Source organism: Buceros rhinoceros, unplaced genomic scaffold (assembly GCF_000710305.1).
Source record: "Buceros rhinoceros silvestris isolate BGI_N320 unplaced genomic scaffold, ASM71030v1 scaffold24900, whole genome shotgun sequence".
Classification (NCBI taxonomy): Eukaryota; Metazoa; Chordata; class Aves; order Bucerotiformes; family Bucerotidae; genus Buceros; species Buceros rhinoceros.
Genome location: NW_010389367.1, coordinates 4017 through 5052, shown reverse-complemented (window position 1 = coordinate 5052; position 1036 = coordinate 4017). Strand labels below are relative to the sequence as shown.

At 54.0% G+C, this 1036-nt stretch overlaps 1 protein-coding gene across 1 annotated transcript in view; it reads left to right on the top strand.

The window, feature by feature from the left end:
• RPLP2 (ribosomal protein, large, P2) overlaps positions 1–1036 on the top strand; it is a 3711-nt gene that overhangs the window by 1263 nt on the left and 1412 nt on the right. Inside the window, exon 2 of the mRNA XM_010134181.1 lies at positions 274–322. Within this exon, the coding sequence (XP_010132483.1) occupies positions 274–322 (49 nt within the window). The remainder of the gene's footprint in view (positions 1–273; positions 323–1036) is intronic.

Genomic DNA, 1036 nt, shown 5'->3' with positions numbered 1-1036 from the left:
GTGATGAGCAGGGTTTCCTAATCGTCTCCTAATCAGCTGCGTGTCCTTTCTGCCAGGTCCTTGGATTCGTTAGGGATTTGTTGTCACAGATTTCATGGAAGAGCTGTCACAGAAAAGTGGAGAGGACTTGGCTGAGGTTTGCCTTTCAACAACCTCTTCCTTGCACCGAGGAACAGGGAACGTTGCCGCTGTGTGAGCAGCAGGAGGGGCCATCGCACAGTGCGGTCGGTCACTGCTGGTGTGACTCTGTTAACACTCGATTCCTTCACACAGGTGATCAGTGAGCTGAACGGCAAAAACATTGAGGATGTCATTGCTCAGGGTGAGTATGGCCTGAGTGCTCTGTCACAGCTGCCTTGGCTGTGGTGACAGACCCGAGAATTGCTGCCAGCTGCCTGCTGAGTCTCCAGCTGTGCTCCATGCTGGTTCTTGGCTGTCCTGGCTGACACCCAGGTCCATCCCAATGCCCTGCAGGTGGTGCCAGTACCTGCTGGGTTTCGCTTGTGGACCACATTAACTGGAAAACTTCAGCATGAATGGGCTTACTGGTGGTCTGCTCATGGCAAGGGTTTCTGGACATGTTGACTGCAGAAAGAATTAGTTGTTGTTCAGGTTCTCTGGGATTTTTTCCTCTGCTTTTACCCACTCATATGCACTGGTTCTGGGCAACAGGCTGTTCGTGTCGGTGCGCAGCGAGGAGGCAGTTCATGAGCCTCTCGGCATACCCCTCGTCTGGAGCTCCCCAGCTCTGGCATGTCTTTTCCTCTGAGGCAGGACTGTGCCTGCAGATCCCGGGGAAGCTTGTGCTCTGATCAGAATGGAACCTTGAACGGGTCTTGACTGGGTCGCAGGGCTGGAGTGAAGCAGAGCTGAGGTAGTGCAAAGGTGTCGGATGAATTCCTGTTTTTTTGGAAGTGCACTTGCACAAGGGACCCTTAAGGCATACATTTGCTTAAAAGCTGGACTGTGCCCGGCCCTGCCGTTAGGAGCAGGAACTGGCTGGTTCTCTCTGTGTGGGCCAGCAGTCTCCGGGAGG